This window comes from Peromyscus californicus, unplaced genomic scaffold, assembly GCF_007827085.1.
Source record: "Peromyscus californicus insignis strain IS unplaced genomic scaffold, ASM782708v3 Scaffold_22__1_contigs__length_63687245, whole genome shotgun sequence".
In the NCBI taxonomy this organism is placed as follows: domain Eukaryota; kingdom Metazoa; phylum Chordata; class Mammalia; order Rodentia; family Cricetidae; genus Peromyscus; species Peromyscus californicus.
In genome coordinates this window covers 31,747,300-31,773,154 of record NW_026294525.1, presented here as the reverse complement: position 1 = coordinate 31,773,154, position 25,855 = coordinate 31,747,300, and the positions used below count along the sequence as shown (strand labels likewise).

Genomic DNA, 25,855 nt, shown 5'->3' with positions numbered 1-25,855 from the left:
TGCATAATTTTAAAATACAACTTTCTCTTGGGAACTAACATTAATCAGTGAATGAAATCAGTGTATTATCTACATGTTTAGCCATATTTGTCAAATTTCTTGATACCCCATTCATACCATATAATTGCTAATGTGTATTCTTCTTAAAATAGTCTTTGTTAATTTCAGACATGTATATGTACACAATGTATTTAGATCATACCGCCTGCCTCCGGACACTCTCCCTCCAATTCTTCTCAGTGATTTGTGGTGATATCGTGTCCTCCAGTATATTTTGCACCATAATAAACTTATCTGGGGTCAGAGAACAGAACAACCACTAGATAGACATAGAGGCCAGAAAATGGTGGCACACACACCTTTAATCCTATCACTCAGGAGTCAGAGATCAATCTGGATCTCTATGACTTCAAGGCCACACTGGAAACAGAGCCAGGCATGGTGGCACACACTTTTAATCCTAGGACTTGAGATCTCACGTCTTGCTTGGGAAAGACACATGCCTTTAATCCCAGGAAGTGATGGCAGGAAGCAGAAAAGTTTAAAGGTGTGAGGACCAGGAACTAGAGGCTTTTAAGCTTTTAGGCTTTTAGCAGCAGTTCAGCTGAGATCCATTTGGGTGAGGACTCAGAGGCTTCCAGTTTGAGAAAACAGGATCGGTTGAGAAGTTGGCGAGATGAGGTTAGCTGTGGCTTGTTCTGTCTCTCTGATCTTTCAGGATTTACCCCTATACCTGGATCCTGAATTTTTTTAAATTAATAAGACCTTTTAAGATTCATCTTACAGTGATTCAACTTTGTCTGCTTCAATCCTCTTCCTCATGCTCTGTTTCCTTCTTTTATCCCACCGAATCCAATTATATGCAGCCTACAATGGGCCACAGCCCTGAAGAAAATTGCCTCTCCCTCCCTAGCAGCCATCAATGCCAATAGCCATTCAACTATGGGTGGAGGGGGGCCATCTTGAGTTGCTCTTTGATCCATACCAGAATCTTTGTGGGCAGGCAAAAGGAATTGTTGCGAGTGCAATGGCTCTGTCACGTCTAGAAGACAGTATTTTACAGGGGAACTCTCCAAACTCTGGCTCTTATAATATTTCTGCCCTCTCTTCCTGAATATTTCTTGAACTTTGGGGAGAGAAGATATGATGTAGCTGTCAATTGTAGGACTGAGCATTCCATGGTCGCTTATTCTCAGCACTGTTACCAGCTGTGAAACGATGTATTAACTACCATCCACTGCAAACAGACTGAGGGCTAGCACTGTACTAATTGATGAACATAGGGATAGATGTTAGAAGGCAGTTTGACACTATGCCAGTTTAATAGAGTAATAATAGTAGGTTCTCCCTTTGGGCCCATGAGTTCCCAGACATAAGTTTTTGGATAGATTACAGCACAAGGCAAGAGTTCTGTGCTTTGGAGCAGACTTTAAATCCCTATATGTTGGTATCCCTGTGACATTCTTTATTAGAAGGTAAAGTCTTTTCTTTATTTCTGTAAATCACACCACTCTCAATTAATAAACAATAGGTTATTTAACAATTGATAAAACAGAGTGGCAAAGAACCAGGGACCTCTAAACATATGCTATAGAAAAACAGATATGCTCGGCTAAAGTTGTATCCCAGAGAGTGTTCCTTTACAAATGTTGTCTTACCACCATTGACACAGTGGCCAGTGAGTCTGGGAGACTTTTCATACTAGACAAATTCTCTTGGATTTCAAAGGCACAATTAGAAGATATTCAGGAATTCTATAATCAGTGTGTTGTACTTTGCAGCAATTTTCACCCTTCTTATTTTCCATAGAGCATAGCTCTCACCTGAGCAGTAACAGATTCTTCCCTGAGTCTGTTTGATTGAGAATTTTCTGCTCATAATGGATCAATTTGACTCTGTTGGATTTGGACTGCCAATCAAGATCTTTGCAGGATGTGGGGTGAAGATGGAAACTATATCAATCAATTGAATAGTTGAAATCATCTTTGGAAAAATTAATTGTCCCTGATGATGATGTAGGCTGTTCCTAAAGCTGTGTTTATTTAATTTAAAGGACTCACATCTGTTCTGAATCTATCCATTTTCAGAAATGAGCTGTTCATGGTAAGTTTTGATTTACTCAGTTATGAGCTTCACCATGAAACTCTGCTTCTCATCATGGTACAGACAATGTCTGATTTTGTGCATTGTTTTAAATGCAACACTCATTGAGCATCTATATCGAAGTAGGCATTTAATGCAATTAACAATAACTATTATTTCTCTTGGCTACTATTTTGCGAAATGTGCAGTTGATATACTCTGGTAGTTATTTCTAGAACTCGAAAATCTTAGAACCACCAGACTAGATAAAAATTAATTTGCCAACATGTATACTGTATCCACAGAGTCTTTCCATCAGGCATCATCATTGTCGAAGTACCAGAGATCATATTCCCAGTCTTCACATTTCAATGGGGCCACATGACTAATTTTAATGAATAAAGTGCAAATGGAGTGACTTATGTCCCTTCTTGGTAGCCTTTCTCCAATATTAGCTTGGATGCAGAGTACCCTTGGGTGCTAAGGATGATAAAACCACAGGATTCTAGGACCTTACCTCTGCACAAGAAGGACAGGAAATCACAAAAATGGGCCATGCCCACTAAACTATTAAATAAAAAGTAAACTTTTTGCAGCTAAACTGGTAATAGTTTGAATTTGTTCTGGATTTTAGTGTTCCTTCACATTTCTATCAACATCTACATATGGATACACACAAATATATACCTTCCTGGACATATAGTAGAGGCATGCACATCTGAAAGTTAGAAGTGGTATTACCTAGCCAAGTATCACCACATTTTCTGTTTTTCCCCAGTAGATAGGCACTGCCACACATTAGGTTTACAAGCAAAGGGAAGCCTTTGCTGTGTTTCCTTTGTAATGATCCCCAGGCGTAATTCTTCCTTCATCTTTGCTCTTGAGACTCTTCCTCTCTCTTGATTATTTGTCCCACCTCCCTTTGTGAACTTGGAAAACGGGTAACAGACTTATTTAGTGACAACCAGGAAAACCGGGAGTCAGAAGTCATCTCTCCTTCTTCCTTGTGCATCAGGGGACCAAGCCCTGACACAGCCTTGGTGATCAGTTGTGAGTCTGACTTAGCAAACTGCACAACCTCTTTCTTTGTCGCCCCCAAATGCAGGGCTACGACATAGGGCAGAGGGCCCACTTGAGTGTCTGTGTCCTGGATCAAGTCGACATTAGCTGCTTTATTCTCTCCTTTGCCTTTGTAACTTCTTGTTCTGAAATATTTTCAAACAAAAATCATTGCAAGAATAATTCAATGAACCCCTTTCTAGCTCCTTAATTGTTATCCTTTCATTATGCTTAAATAATGTATTCTCCCTGTAAATAGAAGATAAATAGGTAGATGTCAGAAAAGTTGAAGAAAAGTCAAAGACAATTATCAATATTCATCAGCATTCCTGGAAATGCATGTGATTATTTCCCTAATTCCTCATATATTGGATCACTTGTAGAGACATACTCAGAGGTATGAGAATTTTTCTTATAAGAAACTTAATGATACTCATCATACAGAAAACCAGAAATGGTCTTCATGCTGAGTAGTGAGTTATTGATTAAAGCAAACTGTACACATGATTATTTCTGCTTCCAAATGTCCTTTCACTGGTGTCTATAGCCATTAGAATCAGGGTCAGGTCAAAGCTGCTCAATATATTTGCCTCTGCTGAGTGCATTGGTCTTATCAGTGTTAGGATGTTGCCTGGACCCTTTCAGAAAAGTGTGACTACCCAAGGTCCCCCCAACCACGGTAAATTCTGAATTTCATCATACACATCTCCCTTACATGCCCTGCAGCTGAGGATCAAAGCAGAGGTTATCTCATTTGTTTGGATTCCATTTTCCCTCAAACATTAGGCTTCTCTGCCCGATAGCCTTAGGAAGCAGCTAATGTTGTGTTGACTTCGTCCAAGGCAGCATCACAAAGACCATGGAGAAGAAGTGCAGGCAGTATAAGAAGGTCTACTTCATATCAGATCAAACAACTTAGGACGTAATGAGCTCTGTGCAGAATTCTCACTCCATAATCTCTCCTATTACCAGCATATATGTGATTGCTCAAAGCCATGAGTAGTCATAAAAGACCCTAGCAGAACAATAATGCCAGCTTTGTGGCCAGCAATGCTGGTGGAAAAGGTCTCCTGGGTGGGCTCCTCACATGCCAGCTTCCAGAGCTCTTCACTCTTTTATGGTTGGGTGTGCTCGTGTTTCTTACAGAGAACAACGACAGCAAATGGAGTGCTGCTTCGTTTACAATGGAAATCACTGGGTTTTGATACCTCAGATCCAGAAATTCTGAAGTAAAATTATGCCTAAAATTTCAAATAGGGGTTATCTGAGGTGATCATATTTCTTATGCTAATAACTGAATGGAAAAAAACACTCTGATATAAAACATTCACACAAATAAAATAAGTCATATTAGCCACAGAATATTTCAATATTGCCAAAATAAAAAAATTCTTTGAATCAAGAAGCTAACACTCTAAAACATAATATTTATTCAAATGACAATATAGTTTATGTTTGCAAGACAGAAAGGGCTTAGAGTGGAAAAAATACAGTTTCTCAGCTGATTTTATTGACATCAGTATACAATCACTTAATTCTCTCAAGGGCCACATAAGATACTATACAAAAACTTTAATTCCATTGAGTTTATTAATATGATCCAAACATGGATCATATGGATAAAGATAGGACATGAAACAAGATTTAACTAGCTAATCCAAAGAGAACCAAAAGAATGATAAGATCTTCAGTTGGTGGAAATTTTATATTGGAAGTCAGTTTATTAACTAATATAAAAATAAATCTATCATAGAAATATGATTCAGATTGAGGCAGTGTGAAACAACCAGTGGTGAAGAACATTACAGACCCATGGCTTCCTGCCTGCTCACACTGTCTGCTCTGCTTTGGAATATCATCTCATCTAGGACCCTTCACAGCAAGGCCTTTTGCAGCCATCTGCATTGTTTTCTTAGCCTACAATCAGCTACCGCCATCTCTGCATTTATCAAAATCTCTTTCTTTTAAGAGAGTGACAGAGCTTAATAAAAAAAAATCAGCTGAACAGTGCTGTGGAGACAGGGAAATACTTAGATCTGGGTTTGGGTATCAACAGACTCAGATGAGCGAGGAAACACAAGAGGTACCACCCAAAAGTATTGAGGTCAGAGGTCATAGAAAACACAGGGACTGGGCAAGGTCAGAGAGAGTGGGGCTATGCTCACACTTGCAAGTTACACCTATGAAGGAAGATGGAGTGGAGAGTAATTCCTGCGATGTTGTTTGTGAAAAGGAGGAGGGTTGTCAGGTTGAACAATGGATTTTGAGTAACACAGAATATAGAAAACAATTAAACATTCTTTTCTTTCTGCTTGTCCAACTTTCAAAGTGGTTAAGTCAGGTCCATTTTATTTTACTAATCATAGGCACAGAACATGAATTTTTATAAGGAAACTCTTGAGAACCCCAGTGACATAGCTCAGGAACACTGGGGAGGAAAATAGAGGGTGTGTGTGAAATTGAAGTTTCTGTGTTCTTCACACCCATCTCTTCAGGCCCAACATGAACACAGACAGTCTTTAACTGGACTTTAAAGGACAGTCTCAGATTCCAGACTCTAGTGTCACCAAGTATAGCAGTCACAAGCCCTGGTGCTCAGCATGCTTCCAAGAAGCAGAGAGTACACAAGCAACCTGAGAGACAAAACGCCAGGCGGAGCAGAGGAAGCTGATGTCCCACATACCAAAGGTTCTGCTTTATAAGGCCTTTTGATATCGGGAGGTAATGCTGTCATCCCTTGAATCTGAAAAAGAAAAAGGCAGTTCCTGTGAGTAGCTGTATAAGAGCAGGGCTGTGGCTTAGCTGGCTTCAGAGGCTTGAATGAGAATGGCCCCCACAGCTTATATATTGGAATACTTGGTCCCCCATTGGTGAAGCTGTTTGGGAAGGGCTAGAAGGTGTGGTTTTGTTGGAGTATGTATCAGTGGGAGTAGGCTTTGAGGTTTCAAAAGCCCATGCCATTCCTAGTTAACTCTCTCTCTCTGTCTCTCTCTGTCTCTGTCTCTCTCTGTCTCTGTCTCTCTCTGTCTCTGTCTCTCTCTGTCTCTCTCTATCTCTGTCTCTGTCTGTCTCTCCCTGTCTGTCTCTCTCTGTCTGTCTCTCTCTGTCTGTCTCTGTCTGTCTGTCTGTCTGTCTGTCTCTCTCTCCTATTTCCCCCATAGGCTCCTATGTTTGAGTACTTGGTCCCCAGCTGGTAGAACTGCTTGGGAAGGATCAGGAGGTGTGGTTTTGTTGGAGAATGTGTGTCACTGGGAGTGGGATTTGAGGTTTCAAAAGCCTGTGCTATTCTCAGTTAGCTCTTTCTCTCTTTCTGTTTCTCTCTGTCTCTCCTTGTGTCCTCCCTCTGTGTGTCTTTTCTCTTTATCCCTCTGTCCCTCTGTTTCTCTCTCTCTTTCTCTCTCCCCTTCTTGGATAAGAATGTAAACTCTCAGCTACTGCTCCAGCACCATACCTGACTGCCTGCTGCCAGGTTCCCCACCACAATGGTCACTGACTCACCCTCAGGAACTGAAGGCCCCCAATAAACTCTTTGTTCTATAAGTTGCTACAGCAGTGGCGTCTTATCACAGCAATAAAAAAGTAACTAAGACACTTGCCTATCCACCTCCACTTCTGGTGGAGATTAGGGGATAGACTGTACTTGCTGAAGAAGCCAAGCATCAGAAGAGGCAGAAACTTTAGCCCTGGACAGGAGGGAGGGGTAAAAGGACTAGACACTACTTGGAAAGAGCTACAAGCAGGTCCCCAAGGTTTCGAAGCTGCCCCATCTGTTTCACTTCATCACAACTAAAGTTCCAGAAAAAAAAAAACTCTCTTCAAAGGGAGTTCTCAGCAATCAGAGGCTGGTTGTCCGCCAACTCCAATGATCACCAAACAAGTTCCATGACCAAACATGAAAGGACACTCAGACCACTGATGGATGGATGGCTACCTGAAGCTTAGAATTTCCTCTTTGGGATTCGGGTGTGGCAACCTGTGACAACCAGGTTCCTAGAAGATGAAAAGCGGGGCTTACCGACCACTCTGCATTGTCTGTCTTGGAACATCTCACGTTCACGGGCAGGCTAAGGACAAGCTTATTGAAGGATAGACCTTCTTTTTTAGTCCACTTAAATTTGTTCATTGCATCCATGAAAGAAAGGTTTTTATATTGCTTCGGGCTTTTGATAATGAAAGGCCATGTCCTGAAATTAAATAATCACAATTACATTTAGTACATCACATTGCAATATAGTACATTTCATATTTCCTGTAATTTTCAATGTTCTAACATAGACTTCATGCTTACTCATTTTTTAAAATATAAAAATAATTCCATATAAGGTATTTATGGACTCATTAGTTGTTACTGGAAATCTTCTCCAAATAAGGAGTCTTTGTCTTTCTTCCCTTTGACATTTATCTATTTTTATGTGTATGAGTGTTTTGGCTGCCTATATGTATGTGTCCCCCATGCATGCCTTGTGCCAAGGGAGACCCGAAGAAGAAATCAAATTCTTTGAACTTGGACAGTTATAGATGGTAGTGAACTGCCATTTGTGTGCTGAGAACTAACCCTGGATTCTCAGTAAGAACAAGTGCTCTTCACTGCTGAATGATCTCTTCAGCTAACAAGTAAGGAGGCTCTTAAAGGAATGAGTCATCTTCTTTAGATGCAAGTGGTTATTACTTTTATTCTTATTGCTTTAGGTGAAATCATAGGTAATCTTTATTTACACTTTTCAGTTCCATACACTGATCAAATTTTGTTGCTGGGTGGTTTGTTTTGTTTTCAGAGAGATTCTCTTCGTTCAAATTCTCTTTGTTCTTGAGAATTTCATACACATATACAACAAAATATGACCATATAAATATATGGTCACCCCCATGTCCCCAAAACACTCCCTCCCAATTTTATGTCTTTTCCTTTTCTTTTTTTGTAACCGACCAAGTCCAGTTAGGGCTGCGCATATGAACACAGGTGTGGGGCCGTCCATCAAAGCATGGGAATCGGGCCAGTGGTTATTAACTTTTAGACAGATAATTTTGCTTCGGAACTCTTTCCCAGGGTTTGAAAATTCCAGTTAACATTATAGCATAACTGGTAAGTATTAATGTCTGAACTGGACGATGCTACCGATGATATTGGTAAAGAACACTGCAGGTTCTTGAAAGTTACTGTAACAGGTGTAAACTTCAGAGTGTCCAGCGGAAAAGCCACCCCAGGGTGTCCCGCTCTGGTTGCTTGAGAGGATAAACACTCAAGGTTTAGAACTGAATCGGTGGCTTAAGATTACACTGAAGCTGTACGTGGTGGCATCTGCCTGTAACCCTAGCACTCAGGAGACAGAGAGGGGGATGAAAAGTTCAAGGTCAACTTTTGCTCCCCAGTGAGTTCAAGAGTAGCCTTGGCTACATGTAACTCTGTCTTAAAAAAAAAAATAATTTACTGAAAAATTATACTTCACACCTAATATACTCTGCTTCCATGGGCACCCTTTTAAAATAAGACACATGATTTTAAACGCCAAAGAAAGAAGAGATAACACGAATGTGTCTTAGTCAGCTTGAAAGGATATTCAGGAGACTGCTCCCCCCATTGCTGCATATTATTGATTTCTAAAAAAGAAAGGTCTAACTATTTACATGTCCAAAACTTGACATTAACTAATTCGTAGTTGTTACACAAGATTATCATGAGCGACCGATAGCCTGTGACAGCCCCAAATGATGATTTAGGGATTGCTGGTAGTCACAGATAATCATGCCCAGCTGCTGAATCCACAGTTTAAATGCTGGGTCCTCACATGTGTTCATTGGCTTGTTTCTACCTCTCTCTAACCTGGGCAGCTTGCTTAGGCACCCTGGATGTTATCTTTTTAAACAAGATACACAAACTATAAATCTGAGGGGTGGGAAGTTATAAAAGTAATATTTTCATGACAAAGTTGAAAATTATTTTTCATCTGTTCTAAGAACTGAGAAAATAAGAAAAGTGGGTACTATTTTAGTAGGCTTCTGTCCTTCAGCCCTAATCCCTCCCTCTAATTCAAGTCAATACAACTTTGTGGAGTCTTAAATATGTTATTTCACACAATCTTTAATGTTGGGTACTGTAATAGGAGCAGTCGGCATCACATTACGTCAAACGTGTCGTGCAGTTTTCTAAAATCTATAGCATTTTCTAACCAAATTGTGGTGACTTATAGATATGACCCAGAATTGCCATAGAGCAAACCTTGACTAGAAAGAAGTCTGTTAAATTTGCATAGTCTGCCATTTAAAATTTGCTGCTAGTTTTTTTATATGTAGGGTAGTTTGATATTCAATATTAAAATAACATTTACCTTTACAGAGACAAGGTATCTATACTGAAAAAAAGAAAGAAAGAAAGAAAGAAAGAAAGAAAAGAGAAAAGGAAGAAAGAAAGAAAAGGAAGGAAGAGGGGAAGAAAGAAAGAAAGAAGGAAAGAAAGAAAGAAAGAAAGAAGGGAAGAAGGGAAGAAAGAGGGAAAGAAAGAGGGAAAGAAAAAGGGAAAGAAAGAAAGAGGGAAAAAATCAACTTTGTAAATGGAAATGGAGGCGGTTCAGGGGTTGGATGGCAAGTATTTACCTGCAATCTCCTGAAACACCACCAGGGGTCGCCTGGACTTTTACTAAGGGGTTCAGTGTGATTAATGCGGTGGTCAATGTGACCTTTGTGCAGCTTTGCTGGCCAAAGTGAACACTGCAAGCATTCTGCAGAGCTGACTCTGAAAGCTTTGATACTATAATAAGCCAGTAAGTTAATATTTATGGAGAATTCACAGCAAAAAAAAAAGTGAAAGCTGCAACTACGTGTGTTGGTAGGGCAGCCAGGGAGACGAGAGGCAATCTGAATGGCCCATGTATCAGAGTCAGTGCTTGAGGACTGGGAACCTGAAAATGCAGGACTAGCCTCCTCTGAGCCTCTCTGCTTCATACTTTGTCTCTTTCCACCCTTCGTAATAAATGTCCCTTTTGTCACCTCTAACCAAAAAACCTTCCAAGTTTTCTAACCACACAGCTCAGATTACTCCCTGGAGAACTGAGGAGAGAGGACAGAAGCATCGCAAAAGCAAGTGTGCTAATTATTTGTCTGAAAAGGACTAAGCTTTCCATCAGAAATAGTGGCGGGATTAAATAAATAAACTAACATAAATAAATAAACTAATTAAAATAACTAGTACCCCTGCTATTATTGGGACTAGGGTTCAGTTGGAGGAATTGAGAATGTTATAGATACTAAAGCAGCATATTTCCGGTGTGTCTACACAGACACACGTATAAATAAAATGATATTATAAATAATCACTGTAGCTGATTTGAACAATTGTGTTAATATGCTTTAATACTGATGGATAATTTTTCTTTGCAAATCGAATTTAAACTCCGAGATACATTTTTCTTATAACACAGCAAAATGTACTACTACCCACAGTAGCACAGAGTGTATTTTAATTTTCTTTGCAAAAAGCATGCAATTTTATTTGTAAATTCAGTTCATCCAATGAATCATTTCACATGTAATGACTTTAGACATGGCTCTCCCGCTCTGTATAATGTAAAACGAGATGGAAGAAAATAACTTGTAGTTGTTAGACCTAGTATCTGCCTGGAACCTCACGACTGTTTCGAAGGTCTTGCTGCTAGAGTCATTCTTGGGAACAGGAAGAGGTGTGGGGAGAAGGAAAGAAATTAGGTAACTTCAGCCAAGAAGCAGGGCCAGGTCCATACAGTGGAGTGAATAGCTTTACAGATTCAACCTCTATCACACAAATAAACATATGGTCAAAAATTAGTAAAAACAAACAACATGCTCTTTAATGGACTTTTATTCCCAGCCATGAGGAGTAACAGACACCAACTTACTGTGATAAATGCCAACACTCATTAACAAAGCTGTACAGAATGTCTGGGTTAGGAGAGTGGAAAACAGGCAGGAAAAAACTATAACCCCAAAGGAAATGAACACAGGTCATATTTGAACACTGTGTTCACCCAGAGTTCTGCCTGTGAGCACGCCCTGGGTCACAATGCCTAAAAGGAGAATTTCTGAGCCATAAAATGACAATCTCAATGAATTAATGAGACAAGAGTCAGAATTAACGGAGTCTGAAGTTTTGCAAGTTTCAAAGTAGAGTGCTACAGAGGAATATATCACAGACAGAGAGCTCTTTAAGTCTGTAGGAGGGGTAACTAAATACGTGCTTGACTAATGAGTCAAACAGATTTAAGATAAAATGGCACAAGGTTAGGCAAAGAGTAACTGGGAACTATTAAAAAAAAACAGAAACAAAACAAAACTACAATTCTGAGAGCTCACTTGACTGGTACACATTCAAGTTCCAAATAGCCAGAGCAGAGAGTCTTTGCTGATGACACAGGCATTCAGTGACATCTCGGAGATCCATCTCAGAGACCGGAGAGTGAATCAGGCCTTAATAGTAAAGATCAGTGGCCCTAAACCTTTATTCTAGAGTCACACTGACAGGGATATTAAAGAATTAGGAACAGTATAGTGATCATTAACACAAAATACATACAGTCAAAAATGACTAAGTACATGAACAAGTATGTAAAGACGAACCCTAATCTAAAGACAAACTGGAGAAAATCCAAGATCTGGAAATTGCCAAGAGACACATTACAAAATTAACACACAAAAGGTATTAAAACATAAAAGATAATTATTATTAATAAAACAGGTGAAAACATCTATACTAAAATCTATAAGAAGAGAAGGAGAAAATGTTTTAATGAGTGACACATACTATGTTCATGGAGTAGATAGACTATGGTTAACATGTCAGTTCTTTCTAGTCGATACAGGGACTCCATATCACCCATATAAATCTCCTTTGGTCTTGACTGTTTTTAAACTTCTTGTCCAGGGATGGAAACAGGGGCTGTTATATTGCTAATTGGGGCTGTCTAGTTTTTATTTGGTGGCTAATGGGTTCCTTCTGCATGTCCTGAGCTTTCTGTAGCGTTTACAGTCATATTATTTTAGGTTTTTGTTTGGGTATTTGTTTTTAAGAAATCGATAAATTCTCTTAATCTTAAATGTGAAAATATAATGAGCCTAGACTATCAAATTAATTTGGGAAAAGGTAACAAGAAGTGGGACTTTACAGACTGTGTTTTGCTATTTAGTCTTCCTCTAGGACTACAAAAATCAAGTGTGTACCAAAGTAAACCTAGGTACATAGCCATGAACAGAGTCCAGGCCAGAGTCAGCATATGGTCAAATAACTCTGCAACAAAAATTCCAAATTTCATAGTAAAAAGGCAGTTTTCAGGCCTGCAAGATGGCTCAGCAGGTAGATGCCACCTACAATCTGAATTCTATCCCTAGGGAACACATGGTGGAAGGTAATAGCTGACTCCTGCAAGTTGTCCTAAACACACACACACACACACACACACACACACACACACACACACACACACACACACACATTAATAATAATATAAAGAAAATTTAAAGGCAGTGTTCTTTCACCAAATGGTTCTTGATATGTATTTGGAAAACCATTGAGCTTTGGATTTGCCTTGTGCTACAAGAAAAATCTATTCAAAATGAATCATCAATCTAAACATAGAAGTTCAACTCTAAAGTTCCAGAGGGGAAAATATTCACAATGTATAGTTTTCAAAGATTTCTTGGAGGGGATTTCTAAAGTCAAAACAAAGACAAAATGACAGAAGGAACCTCAGCCAACAGTAAAACAATGAAAATCAAGCTATAGATTGAGAGAAATTATCCATGGCTCAGTATCTAACAGGAGATGAATATCCATAATATAAAGAGCTCTTACCATTCAGTAATAAGTGACTCAGTTTGATAATATATGAAACGTGTATAAAAGTGAAAAGGAAATCACACAGACACACTCACAGATGACTTAAGGGAAGTTTCTTGCTGTCATTCTGAAGATTAACTGTAGAGTGTTCTGGGAATGCAAAATGCCAAACAATGGAGGGACTTACTAGAAACGTCAGGGTTGGTCCTGGTACCCCTTGCTGTGGTCTGAACGTTTGCATCTCACTGAAACTGTATTTCCACAGTGATGAGCCTATAGGAAGTGGACCCACCCAGGGGAATATTGCTCAGCGAGAAAAAGGCATAGAGTGAAACAGCCACAAATACAAGTGAATTCCAGCATCATTATTAATAAAGGAGCCGGACACAGAAGCACAGGCTACAGCCACACTTATATAAAATTCAGGAAAGAAAAAAATTAACATATAGTGACATAAAGCAGATTTCCAGCTTCCTGGAACTTTATGGAGGAGGTGGGATTGCCATGCCTCTTTATGTTCTGATTGGGTAGGATAGGTGTGACATTGATGAAATCTTATGAAGATCTCATTAAAGATAGGTACACTTAATTTTAAATTATGCCCCAAGCAATTGACATAAAAGGTGAACACAGCAGCTGGAAGCAGATCATCAAGAAGAAAACAAAACAAAATATATGACGATGTCGTAACCTTCTGATTGTTAATGAAGGACAATGGGAAATCTGTCTCAGTAAAGCACAACCCAGGTGAAGGACTGGAAGGAACATAGCTAGATGGAGTCTCATAGACAGAAGGCAGTCTCCAGGGTGGCAAGAGACTGGACATCCCCTTCCAAAGCTGACACATTCCTCCACGAAAGTGACTCAGCCCACCAGAGAGAAGGTGGCTCCTAACAGCAGCAATAAATCCGAGGCAGGGACAATACACACATTCAACCAGGGAGCATCCAGTCCCACCCTACAGCCCTTTCCTCTCAAAATATGTGTGCAGAAAATGACTCATCTAATCCTCCAGCTGTGGTGTGGCGAGAAGAAAGCCTAGGTTCACATATGTGTGATGAGGTTTTGGACAGAAGCCCTCAGAATAAGCAAGAAATGAGATGGGACTCATGAAACCACAAGGCTAAAGACAATCACATGGTACAACTTATGAAATACTTATAAAATATGAATAAAAGGGGGTTGTAGAGATTTCTAAGTGGTCAAGAGCATATGTTGACCCAAGTTCAATTCCCAGCACCCAAGCACCGGAAGGGAGCTGCCTATAGTTCCAGCTCCAGGGCATCTGACACCTGTGGCCTCTGTGAGCACAAACACTCATGTGCACATACCCACCCCCATACACACAATTAAACACAATAAAAAAATCTTTAAAAATACAGGAAAAGTGATTTCAGAAGAAAGTAGGAACGAATGAAACTGGAGAAAGTTATAGAAATTGTTTCCTCTTGGAGTTTAATTATGTGAGTTTAATAATATGGATTTAATGAATTTAATTTAATGATTAAAAACTCAAGTTCAAGTTCAAGAGGCAGACTACAGGGCATAGGAAATAAAGACAAAATAAATTATAATAAATAAAGTGTGGAAGATGAATACTGAGAAGTGTCAACGTTGAAAGCAAATATTTGAAGCCAGTTTTGGAGGTTCACCTCTATAATTCCATAACTTGAAAAACTGAGACAGGAGAATTGTCATGGGTATGTGGCTAGTCTGGAAAACACTGTATCTCAGCCCTTGCCTCTTAAAAAGAAAATACTTTCAAAAAAAAAAAAAGAAAATACTTTCTTAAATAAAAGAGGAGAAAACATCTGGGGAAAATTCTCAATAGATGAGAAAAATTATACAGCTATAATACAAGAAGACAAAGTACTATTGTTCTGGGTAATGACAGCCCACAGTTAACCCAGTTTTGGAAAGTAATTCTTCCTGTCATTCCAAGTGACAAAGGCACAAATGTAGCATTTCCCAGGAAGATAGAAATTAAGGACACTGGCAAAGTCCATCAGTCAGTGAAAGGAATCTGTAGAGATGCCCAGTCCATGGTGATCATAAAGGATGAAGCAAGGTACATCTATTCATTTGTAAACATACAGCCATTTGTTTTTTGCATTTTTGCTAATAATCACACAATTAGGAAATTTCCTATTTGGGGTATAGAATATATTCTAAAGGGGAAAATCTACTTGAGGTAAGGAGCAGTATGATAGGAATATTTGGGAAGCTAGAGGTATAACTCAATGGTACATCACTTTTCTGCCATGTGCCAGGCTCCGAGTTTGATCTCCAGCATTGCAATACACAAACATGCATGCATGAACACATACAAAGACATACACACACACATGTGCCGAAATCCAACCATCCAAATATTCAAACAAATCATACCCTTAGGTTCCCAGGGGTTGAACTTAGGTCCTCAATTGCCTGGTAACAAGTGCCTTTTCCCACTGAGTCTCCTCACTGTGCCCTGTCCTAGTGTTTTTTAGAATTACATTTTATGCATTGTTTTGATGTCTATTAATAGTTTATTAACCGTATGTACTTTTATCTAATCACATCATACTTTCATTTCGAAAGGTTTGAACATCCGGAAAATTCTTCCACGTGTAGGTTGTGAAGAGGATATTGGATTGTGAACCCTAATTTTCCCATTTATGATATACTGTGCAGTGTCAAGCAGCTTCCTAATCTTAGTTTCTGTTTTCTCCCCTGTAGAATTGAAGTCCCACGCCCTGTTCTCCCAACTGGGATTATGTGCAAGAAGGTTAAATTAACTAATGGATGTGAACAGACTTAGTGACTGCTGCTCAATTCACAGAAGTGTTTTGTGATCAGTATTTAGTGATGACTAGATGATGCCTTCTGCACTCGTGGTCACAGCAGGGCTTAGAAAGGAGCGGAGGAAAGCATATATACACACGATGAACAAGAAAGCATTTAGTTTGCAATTTCTAATTCTTGGGTTATTTGGAACATAAATTATTATATGTTTTCTTTGACTATCCACATTTGATCATGTCTTCATTAAATGTTTTTTTATCCTATTCTTAAAAGCACTCTCAAAAATCTGTGTATATGTTTGTCCAATTGCATCAGTCTTTTTCATTTTGTAAAGTCTTAATTATCAGAAAGATCTTCCCATTAAGACACATTACATCATCCATAAATTTCCACCAACCATCCTTATGCTTTGTGCCACTGTTCCTGAGAACATAAACTCTTTTTCAGCATCTCCCATAATGCATCCTTAGCATGATGTCACGCCTAGGTCCAAGGTGCCCTTGGCTTTCAGTGGACAATCACAGTAATTTCCTCATCAGTACCCTTTCCCCATCTTATCCTCCTGTGGTCCTTCCTTCTCACCCTCGCCAAATTGACTTTGCCCCTATCCTACAGTGACTTCTTTTCATACTACTCATAACGGCCTCTGTGGCCCAGTCTACTTCTGATACCACATCCTCTGTCTCTGCCAATCTCTGCTCTGCCCCAGCCAAAGGCATCCTCTTGTTCATTCTCAAACCCAGATGGCTCATGATATATGCACACATCACTCTCTTTTCTCTGCATACAACATCTTTGCCTATCTTTCCATTGCTGGCTCCTCAGTCTGTAGGTCCCTGCTCAAATGTTACTTCCCAGAAAGGTTTTGAGTCTTCTGCTGGCAACAGTTACTCACTTCCTTCATTATTTTCACTGTTTTATAACAACCACTACTATTTAATGCCCATCTGTTTGTCTATTTACCGTTGCCCCCCCCAAACTCTAGAATATAACCCTAAGAGGAGAAGAAAAAATCATTGTATCTAATTATACTAGTTTCTATGATATGCAATCATACAGTGTTTACAAAGCAGGTCTGAAACTGCTCTTCATAAATGCCTGCTTCTTACCTGAACATGGAGGCACATAACCAGAATCCTAGCACCTGAGAGGCAGAGGCAGGAGGATCGAAAATTGGAAGTCAACCTAAGTCATGCAGGAAGACCGTGTCTAAAGTCTGACCACACGGTTCACTTTTGGTTAGCAACTTAAATAGTTGACAATTTCCAAGATTGATATAAAACTTCCTCTAAATGATCAAAAGGCTCAGCACTATAATCAATATGCTTTGTGCTGAACACCTGCTTTCTATCGGCATGTCTGCAAATTGGGCATGCATTAGGCAGACAGCTCTACAGGGGCATCTCCATTAAAAAGCCCAGGCATAGCCACTCTGAAAATTATCTAGGAGACCTCTGTAGGGACATTATCACAATTGGATGGGTATTCTCTGTGGCTACCTGGAGAGGTCTCTGGGAGCTTTCGTGCTCTGAACTTTGCCTTTTCCTTTGTTGATTTCCCTTTGTATCCTTTCCTGGTAATAACTTTATCCAGGAGTACAGCTAATGGCTGGATCCTTTAGGTCTTCCCAGCAATCAATGATCCCAAGGGTGTTTTGGAGGAACTTGGACATAGCAACCAAGACGCTTACTTGGTCTCCTGAGTTACAAGCAATTAAAAAGAGCAGCACATGAAATAGCCCATAATGTCTCAATATGGAGATGAGAACCACTCTTGGATGTCTATAATTCACTGCCACTCACGTGACGGGTCTGTAGATCTCCTTCACACCGATGAACTGCAGCTGTTCCATGATGTCCGGGATGCTGGCACACCGGGTCAGGTTAATTCTTGGATAATAAAGAAGGTAGGAGAGACACATTTCGTTTCTGGTGCTTAGTCCTCCCTGAAAATAGAGATGTTTTATTTTGCAAAGTTTCCCCCAGCTCTCACACACAGAACACAACACCAACAGTGTCATGCAGATCCCCAGTTCTGAAATACATTTGGTCTTTATCATTTGTAAGTAACAGCTTATTATTATTTCTTGTGGTCCTGAGGGTCAAGTCCAAGTCTCAGAGTTGGTGGACAAACCACTACCACTAAGCTCTAGCCTGAGCCTCTCGTTAAAATGCTTTAATACTGGGTCTCACTAAGTTACTAGGGTTGGCCTTGAACTCATAATCCTTTTGCCTCTGCCTCTTTTGAGAATTATTAACTTAAAGGACTCTTAACTTTAAAAAAATATTGAAAAATTAAAAATTAATATTATTTCTATCTCTTTAAAGAGTGCTCTTCTAACACAAACAAAACAAAAACAAAAAAGGGGTGCCTTTTTAGATAATCTATTAAAGTCCTGAAGAGTTCTATTGATCTGATATAAATTTGTGCCACAGCAGACATTTCAGAGGTTCCTGGTGATGTTTGCATGTTACAAATGACTTTGTTGGAATTATTCAGGGTTATGAGGCTGAGAGAGAGTCTCATGGAGCTCAAGCTGATTTTGAATTCCCTAGCCTCTTGCCTCTCCCTCCCATGGACTTTTGGAGTGTTTTCTCAGCTGACCTGAATTTTCTATATTATTTTTAGGTCTATAAATATCAGTAGCTATGTGCTACGGTGGCAATGGGCAACACCTTTTAACGATAAGCAGGTAATATTCCACTGTATCTAAGGAATCTAGAGTTGCTTCAACAATTTTCACTGCCCAGTTTTCAAGCAAAAATTATTAAGGCGACAGTGAACTGTTATTTTTTACTCAAGAAAAAAAAATGTCACTAGTCACGAACTGTGAGAGGATACAGATGTGGATTAACGAAGGCTGCAGAAGTCAAGCAGTTAGAGGCAAATATGATCAAAATGCGGGAAGAGCTCAGGAGTGGCAAAGAGAAAACCCAGAAAAATGGATGCTTAAGAGCTGAAAGTCCGCAAGATGAATTCAACAGCATATTTGCTCCAACCCAGGGAAAAATTAATAAATTTTAAAACCGATTGATAAAAGCGATCCAAATAACAGAAAGGGGGAAAGTTATAAAAAGACAAATTTATTTTTCTCATTATAAGCAGTCGATCAGGTCAGCATTAAATAAAAACACCCACAATGCCTCACTAATCCAGACACCCTGACTTATCCACAACCACATTTCCAGATGAAGGATGCATAGGTTTGTTGCTGGAATTCTAACTGTGGACTCAAACCACCCTGGATTAGTTGCCACAGCTGTAAAGTAAGGTTTGATTTAGCTCACTTCCCATCTGACTCTCGTTAGCCGTCTTTCCTATTCTTGACCCTTCGATCCTCCAAGTATATTTTGGATGCATGTAAAAACTAAAACAGCAAACACTTTTGCAAAAATGAAGAAAGAGAAGCTCTTAGTGGTGACTAGGCAAAGGTTTATTAATTAGCATACCAAACTCCCCAAATCATGAAATTTCCCTAAATTTCTTTCACTGGAATCACATACATTTATAGACCACTATAAGTAGGTTTTTCTTCATTTTACTTAGTTTTTCCTTTTTTGGTTTTATTGATTTTTTTTCATTGCTGTATAATAAGTTATACACAATACTGGGTTCAGTAGGGATCTTTTATATAAATGTGTAGTATACTTTGAGCATTCTATACATAAAAACAGTGTGTAGAGACCCACAGAGGTTTCCTAGTGAGAACTTACTCAGGGTCTGAGAACTTGAGCTTGCTTTACCCAGCAGGGCTGCATAAGGGGATGATTTGACCATGAGCCTGCTTACCAGGTATTTGGAAGGGTCTATACTTGGCTGTGTGGTGTGCTTTGATCTAGCAAGGGAGAGGTCTTTGCACCAGAATTAGGGACTTGGGGGCAGAAGAAGTAAGTGAGAGTACAGAAATATCACGGGAAGAAGTTGGACATGTCTGGTTTTGTATTAAGGTTAAGGCTGTGGTATTTTATTCTTTGTGAGCTAAAACTGTCTATAAAAAATTATGCTGCAGCAAGTATCTCTCTCTCTGTTTCTCTCTTTCTCTCTCGCTCTCTCTCTTAATTTTTGTCTATAAAAAATTAGGCTGCAGCAAGTATCTCTGTTTCCCTCTTTCTCTCTCTCTCTTAATTATTTTTCTATCAAATTAGGTAAAAATATAGGGTTTAGGTATAGGAATATTATGTAGGAAGAAACTTAGGGTAAGAGTAGAATTTCCCTAGTGCTGGACCTCAAAATAGCATCCAGGAACAAGCAGCCACCACAGACTTAGAAGTCTGAGAAAGAAAAGCTGCTACAGGGCAGGGAAATAGTAAGCAGATACTTGTATATTTGCTTGTAGAAAGTTTGAAAACTAGGGGAGTTAAGGCAGAATTGTAACAAGTACAGAGGTTCCTGGAGTTCATAGAGAAACTGTCCTTGGTTTTCCAACTATGGGACTCTGGACACAGACTCCTGGGAGAGAATTGGAGCCAAAATGCAAAAATATTATGAGGAACATTGGCTGGAAAAGATTCCCGTGGAAGCTGTTGGCCTGTTGGCATTAATTCAGTACAGTTTGGATCTAATCCCTAAGCAGCAGGGGGGAATTTTCCCTGAGGCGGACATGGACAGAAGAATACCTTCTGCTCTGCTGGAACTGCCACTGGATGAGAACACTTTTACAACACTGTTCAATCAGAGTCACTTCCCTCTTGGCCATCAAGCCGAGTTTAAGGAACAGAAGTCTTGGGATGAAACAAGGGAGGAACTAAAGTGCTTGAAAAACTTAGTAATTTCTCTTTCTCAAATACTGGATGCACTTCAAGTTTCTCCTTTCTAGGTCTCATTTTCTTCTGTAAGGGTGGATTAGACTCACCTAGGGGGTCATCTGTCAGAATGGAAAGGTCACCCATAATTGCCCTGGCACAAAAACCTCCCAGAGCATGGCAAATCCTCACTGCTAGCACTGTATCTCCTCTTCAAGACAGTATTTGGGAGGCAGCTAGCAGAGGGGAGAGGTGCAACGCTTTCAAATGTTCCCTGTAATTGAGCAGCAACACATGCAGGGAAATATCATGTGATTGCATGGTCCAATTCATTTTAAACAGGTTAAGGAGTTAAAAACAGCTTGCTGCTGGCACAGCCCCAATTGTTACTTTTGCCAAAGCTTTGTTAGAAAACTTAGAAATATTACCTCCTGGGGACTAGAAATGGATGACCAAAGCTTGCCTGTCAGGAGGCAGTTAAAATGCTAATGCCACTTGTCAGGCTGCTTTGAGATCCTCTTTAGAAATCAGGGCTCATGGCAAGGGAGAGCTGTTGGGACACCAGGAAGTTGCTTTGGGTGTGGAAAAAGCTTAAGGGCAAATAAAGAACCTGGGTTGAGCCTGAGATGCAAAAGAGGGAAACATAGGGCTAACAAAAGTCTATCAAGGACTAGGCATCATTGAGCTTGTGGCAGTCTTAAGATGCAGCTTCAAATAATTAAGAGGGGGGAATTGTACCCTCAGTCACCAAATAAAGCTTGATGTCTGCCTGAGCACTTGGTGCAGTGCATGGAACAGAGGAATGTCAGTCAGCTCTGATGACACTGTAGCTGATGATACTCCCCCAGAGGATTTGGAGTGAGAGCAGCCGAACTTGTATTCCTGACATTAATGTTCCATCCTGCAGTCTGGGGAAAGTAGGAGATGAAGGGGGTCCCCCAGACTTCTGAGAAGGAGTTTGGGACAAAGGTTTTGTCACTATTTGGTATTCAAGGACTGAGACTGTAAAAGCTGGAATGAAATAGAGCCCAGAGGCACACAGCTTCTGATTGCTAGTGGCAAAGCAATGCATGGCTCCTTTAAGATACAGTTCTTGACTCTTACTAGCTGAGCAGAAAGGCAGCTCAGTATGGTAATTCCACCTTTGCCCTAGGGCAGCTCTCCTATGGAAAGTTAACTGAAAATGCCTCTGTAGCTGGGAGTGAAGAATCAGCAACATTTGTTTGAACTTAGTTGATTTGTTACATTCAGGGGAACTGCAATGAATTTGGGTAAAGGGACTGAGCCTTGACCAGATGACCATCTACCACTGGACACACTTCCACTGGCTCCAGAATGGCTGGGAGGGCTGGGCGGAGAAGGTGGCTGGGGATGGTGGGGAAGAGCAGTGGCATCCTGAGTGTTACAGCCCCCTAGCAGTGGCACTCACTGAATACTAGGGTCGAGGGAGCTGGATTCAAAGACTCTAAAGCTGCTGACAAATTAGGCTTTGGTTTGAAACTTTCAGGGGAACTACAAGACTGTTATTAGAACTGACTTTTTGAACTTTGAACTTCAGAAATGAAACAGTTTTGAGTTCACCTACAATTTTAACTGTGGTGGCTCACGATTCATATACTCTTTGTCTTGTTGGAAGAAAGTGTAAATAGTTCTGTTAAGAGATCTCTTTTAGATGTTTGCTAAAGTTTGTAAAAATGTAAATAGTCCTATAGAGTTTGTTTTTAATATAAGTTTGTAAGAATTGTAAATATGCATAGTAATAGTCATGCTAGTTGTAAATATGTATAGTAATATTCATACTAGAATTATGTTAATCTGTTGATATTAATGAACCATGGTTTGGTGAAGCTAAGGGAATCTTTAAGTTTAATGCAGTTGCATCAGGAGTTTATTGATTTATTTGATGTGTTTGCATCGAGAATTTATTGATTTAAAAAAGGACTTGCACAGCTAAGGCTGATATAGACATCTTAGACCCATTCAAAAAGGACATTCCATCTTGGTCATTCTCTACTCCTTTATTGGGCAGTGTGGCAGCCCTAGGGATTAATGTGGTTGTTCCAACTATTTGCATGCTCTTAGTAGGGACCTGACTCAGAGCTCAGTTAAGCTCTGCACTTCCCCCTGCCAGAGGCTGGTAATCAGGGATGAGTAATGTTCTTCTTTCTAGCTGCCAACCTAAGGCAGAGTACACTTGATGGAAAGCATATCTCCACGACAAGTAAGGCTGATTAGGGAAGAAAGACAACCTAAGACAGACATAGTCTATCTGAGGAGACTGAGGGGCTCTTCAATACATTAAGAAGGGAGAGCTGTAGAGACCCACAGAGGTTTCCTAGTGAGAACTTATTCAAGGTCCGAGAATCCGAGCTTGCTTTACCCAGCAGGTCTGCATAAGAGGATGATTTAACCACAGGGGTGGTGACCAGGTGTTTAGAAGGGTCTACACTTGGCTGTGCAGTGTGTTTTGATCTAGCAAGGGGGAGGTCTTTTGCCCTGTCCCTTGGCATTCTTATAAAAAGCCCTTTTGAAGAAGGACCATTGGATTTTGATCCAGGTCCTCCCAAAGCTATCTCGTGTTTCTGTCTTTCTCCTCTCTGCTATCTTTCTATCTAAAAGTTTCTTATCCCTCTCTCCTCCTCATAGGAACCCTTTAAAAGGTGGGAGCTGGCCTCCCACAACAGTGTCTCTTAAATTCTCTGGCTGATATTTATTGTCTCACACAAATACTTATATTTTTATCTGCAAGATTAACCATATCTAATGTTGGATCTTATTTCTATGTAACTTCTTATTTTCAATTATTTAACTTCAAGATTACTCTTTGATGTTAAACTGCAATTACTTTAAAATATAAACTTGGGGAGGTTTGGATGTACTTTACTCTTTCACCTTTTCCTTCTTGATATTTATGATTCTGTTTTCATTCTTTTACAATAAGACAGAATGAAGTTTCATCACAACACCCAATAAAGACAGTGATAAAAAAAATGTCCCCACATTCTTTACAAATGTAAAGAAATATTTTAAGCATTTGATTTACTATTAGCTACAGATTTGGCCATAGCTAGCTTTGATCTAGGTAAGGCAGTTCCCTCCTATTCCTGGCTACTGCCTTTTTCTCCCCCCTATGATAGTCTTAAGTTTTAGGGTTTTTTTTCTCTGCCTCTTCTAGATAAATTGTATCTTTTTCCTTCAACCTCTCAATTGGCAAGATATATTTTCTGACTTTTCAGCTTTATATATCTAAACTCTAACCGGTTATAACAGATTTACATATAAAACAGGTGGCAATCTGTCAATATTTTGCCAAAAGTGGATATTGGCCTACTTCATGCCTTGTATATAGTTTTAGAGTGAAGATTGTGTTCCCTTAATAAAATAGGCTGGTGGGAGATGACTTCTATTTATGTTCCTAGCAGAGACTAAGCAAGGCATGAAATATCTATTTATTCAGAGTTTGGCAGAAGTCCCCAGTAATTCTGTTGGGACCAGATTTCCTTTTGGGTCAGAAGCTCTGAGTTCATGTACTTCATTCTTCCTTTTGAAGTGGATTTAACTAAGTAAACACCCAGGCAGACCCAAGTAATGTAGAGACAAGCTAATTCCTTATCTATCTAGTGAGGACAAAGATAAGGAAGGGTAGATTTCCTGAAGCACCAATAAATTACAAGCATAGTCATTACTGCAGTTCCATCAGGGTTTTGAAGTCTGATAAAACACCAACACAGCTCTTGCTTTACCTCTGTGAAGCTTCATGCTGAAGACTTTCAGAGTTTTGTTTCAATATAGGAACGGACTTTGCCTTTTAGTTTTGGTCTTTAAAAGCAAAGGTTATTTCTTCTCTTTAAATGAACTTTAAGAATAATATTTTCTTACCCAAGTCATCCCAGATCTGTCCTTGGTGTTGTACCGACATTCAGTGATCAGGTTATCTCCCTAAAACAAAAGCAAGAGGCTTCAGGTTAGAGTTTGAGGTCATTTTGTTTATTTAACGGATCATTAGACCAGCAGTTTATAGTTATTGTATGAGGGAAAGCATCAGGCAGTTGGACTCAGAAGACTTGGATTTGCTTAACTCCAGTGTGTTAATGCAATCAGCAAGCAAGCAAATAAGAGGGCTCTCTCAGTTCACATCAGACTCTACAATAGTCTGGCACCTAGGATACCTAGGTAAGAAACTGAACAATTCCAGACACAGTTTGTTCATCCGAGCATAGTGATTAAAATCAGCACTTTGCACGGCTCTTATGAGAAGATTTAATGACATAATTAGTATTCATTCTTTAGTACAGATGAATTATTTAATGAAACATTAGTCAAGATCCTACTGTGATTACTTAGGCATCCATGATCATCCTTAAACATCTTTAGTTATGTTCTTATTTCCTTATAAATTAATAGTAATTAATTGTTTTAGTGCTTTCCAACTTTTTGAATGTTACAGCAGACATGAAGAATGATGATATTTTTATAGCTCTCCACCATGTAGATAAGATATTTCTGCTGGTGTCATTTAACAAATTGCGTAAGAATCTAACTTTTGAGAGCAGATTTAAAGGGCCAGTGAGATGTTTCAATGGATACCAGTTCATGCTAGTAACAGCCTGAGTTTGATTCTCAGGGCCCAGGAGAAGAAGGAGAAAAAGAAGCATCCTATTGAGTGCACAGAGCAACTCTTCATGGGCTGGAGTCTAGCATCCCTGGCACTAGTCCCGGGTTTTCCTCCCTGCACCTGAAGATCAATATCGCAGCTTTCATATGGCTCTAATCACAGCACACCCATTAGAAAGTGATGCACTAGTAGTATGGAAAGAATCACAACAAACCACTCTTTCTCAAAATATCTTATGTTTGTCAAGGTGTATAAAAATTTCTAAAAGGAATAATGAGTCAGAGCTGTGAGTAAAGTGTGGTCATTAAAATAAAAAAATAGGTCCCCTTTCTCTTCATTAGTTAGTTATTTTTTCACACTTTCTTCCAACATTTTGTCTTTTTCCTGACAGTTCACTCCATCTAAAACATTCTACTGCAAGCCTCACTCACCTAGAGAAAACTCGTATGCCACTGTCATTTCACAAAAAGTGTAAATATTTAACTTTTAGTAGTCTATTTAAGGACAGGAAATTGTGTGACTACTGAGCCTGATGGGCAAAGGACAATATTTGAAGGGAGACAATGCTTCATAAAATTAAAGAAAAATGAAAGGTTTCACTATTGCAAGACATATAATTCTCTTCTTACACCCTAGCCCCAAGAGCTGCTACAAGTTGGCTCATAAAGCAAAGAATAATTAACTATGTCTAATACCTTTGCTTGGGTTTGTGTGTGTGACATGTGTGCATCTGTCCTCCAACTCCCAGCTCTGTCCCCCAACATGCCAGTC

At 39.5% G+C, this 25,855-nt stretch overlaps 1 protein-coding gene across 1 annotated transcript in view; it reads right to left on the bottom strand.

Moving 5' to 3' along the window:
* Nucleotides 1-4,548: 4,548 nt before the first annotated feature.
* Moxd1 (monooxygenase DBH like 1) overlaps nt 4,549-25,855 on the bottom strand; it is an 80,516-nt gene continuing 59,209 nt past the window's right edge. The window contains exons 9-12 of the mRNA XM_052751190.1: nt 24,349-24,408; nt 17,530-17,672; nt 7,157-7,325; nt 4,549-5,884 (exon numbers count right to left, since the gene is read on the bottom strand). Of these exons, the coding sequence (XP_052607150.1) occupies nt 5,705-5,884; nt 7,157-7,325; nt 17,530-17,672; nt 24,349-24,408 (552 nt within the window). The 3' untranslated portion in view covers nt 4,549-5,704. The remainder of the gene's footprint in view (nt 5,885-7,156; nt 7,326-17,529; nt 17,673-24,348; nt 24,409-25,855) is intronic.